General features: G+C 55.1%; 1 protein-coding gene across 3 annotated transcripts in view; it reads left to right on the forward strand.

The window, feature by feature from the left end:
- LOC311323198 (glutamate receptor ionotropic, kainate 5) overlaps positions 1 to 286 on the forward strand; it is a gene marked incomplete at both ends in the record, with an annotated part of 40648 nt that extends 40362 nt beyond the window's left edge. For all 3 annotated transcript variants that reach the window (XM_084455381.1, XM_084455382.1, XM_084455380.1), the window contains one exon: positions 1 to 286. This exon is cut by the window's left edge. In XM_084455381.1, the coding sequence (XP_084311507.1) occupies positions 1 to 286 (286 nt within the window).
- Between the last annotated feature and the right edge of the window lie 913 nt (positions 287 to 1199).

Below are 1199 nucleotides of genomic sequence, written 5' to 3' on the forward strand. Positions count from 1 at the left end.
CTCCCGGAGCGGCTGCACCCACGTGCGGATTTGCCAGGAGTGCCGGCGGATCCAGAGCCTGAGAACCGCCTCTTCCTGTTCGCGGATCCCGCCCCCGCCGATAGGCCACTCCTCCATGTCGCTGCCCCGCCTGCCGCCGCCGCCGCCGTCCTCCACGCACACCGACAGCGAGGGGGGCGGGTCGGCCAGCCCCGCCCGGCGGCCCAAACCCAAACCCACGCCCCCTCCGCGACCCATACCCCCCGCCAAAACGTCCTCCACAGACCTGCTGGGCACGGAAGACTGAGGAGAAGGGGTGTGGGGGGGGGGAGGGGGTTTTACTGAGACCCATGTGACTCGGGGGAGAGGCGGGGCTGTGAGCCTGTGACGTGACGGGCGGGATGGAACAAATCACCTCGACCCGTCCGTGTGGTTGTCGAGATGGGCAAGAGGTTTCTGGGAAAAAACCAACTCAGCAGGTAGCTTGGGTTAAACTAACAGGCTGGTTAACCCAGGCTAAACCAACAGGCTGGTTAACCCAGGTTAGACCAACAGACTAGACTGGTTAATAACTTCACGGCGCTTGGAGAGACTGCAGGGCAGGAGAGGAGAGAGAGAGAGACTTGAGGAGAGACTCCCCTGGTCCTCCTCCATCATCGTGTGTCCCTTTGTGTGTACAAAGCAACACAGCGTTTTCGAAAGTCACACAAATCAATGGACTCCATGTTTGCGTGTTGCGAAACAGGCCATGCTGTGATGTCACGAGTGGATTTTGGCAAACATCAGAGCGTTGTCATGTGCAGTGTTGCTAAGAGACCCCTGAGGAGGCGGGCCACAGCAGGAGGAAACGCCATGTTGGTATTGTGGTGCACTCATCTGATTGGAGGATCTGAGATATCTCACAAGTCCTGGAGAGGTTCTTTAAAACTCTCTCTCTCTTATACACACACACACACACACACACACACACACACACATATACGTATACATTCAGACAAAAATGAACACACATACGGTACGCGTGTGCACACAACACACACACACACACACACACACAACCGTACAGATACACTCTGGTGCTCACTGCTTACTGAGTGATGCAGGTTCCCATCAAAGTGTGGATCATTTCCTCCAGAGAGAACAGGTGGATTCTGGGTAAAAACAGAGAAGTTAAAAAAAAAAAGTATTTGTGTCCATCGACCTCCTCTCTCTTTAAACCT

The sequence above is a fragment of the Borostomias antarcticus genome, assembly GCF_949987555.1.
Source record: "Borostomias antarcticus genome assembly, chromosome: 21".
In the NCBI taxonomy this organism is placed as follows: Eukaryota; Metazoa; Chordata; class Actinopteri; order Stomiiformes; family Stomiidae; genus Borostomias; species Borostomias antarcticus.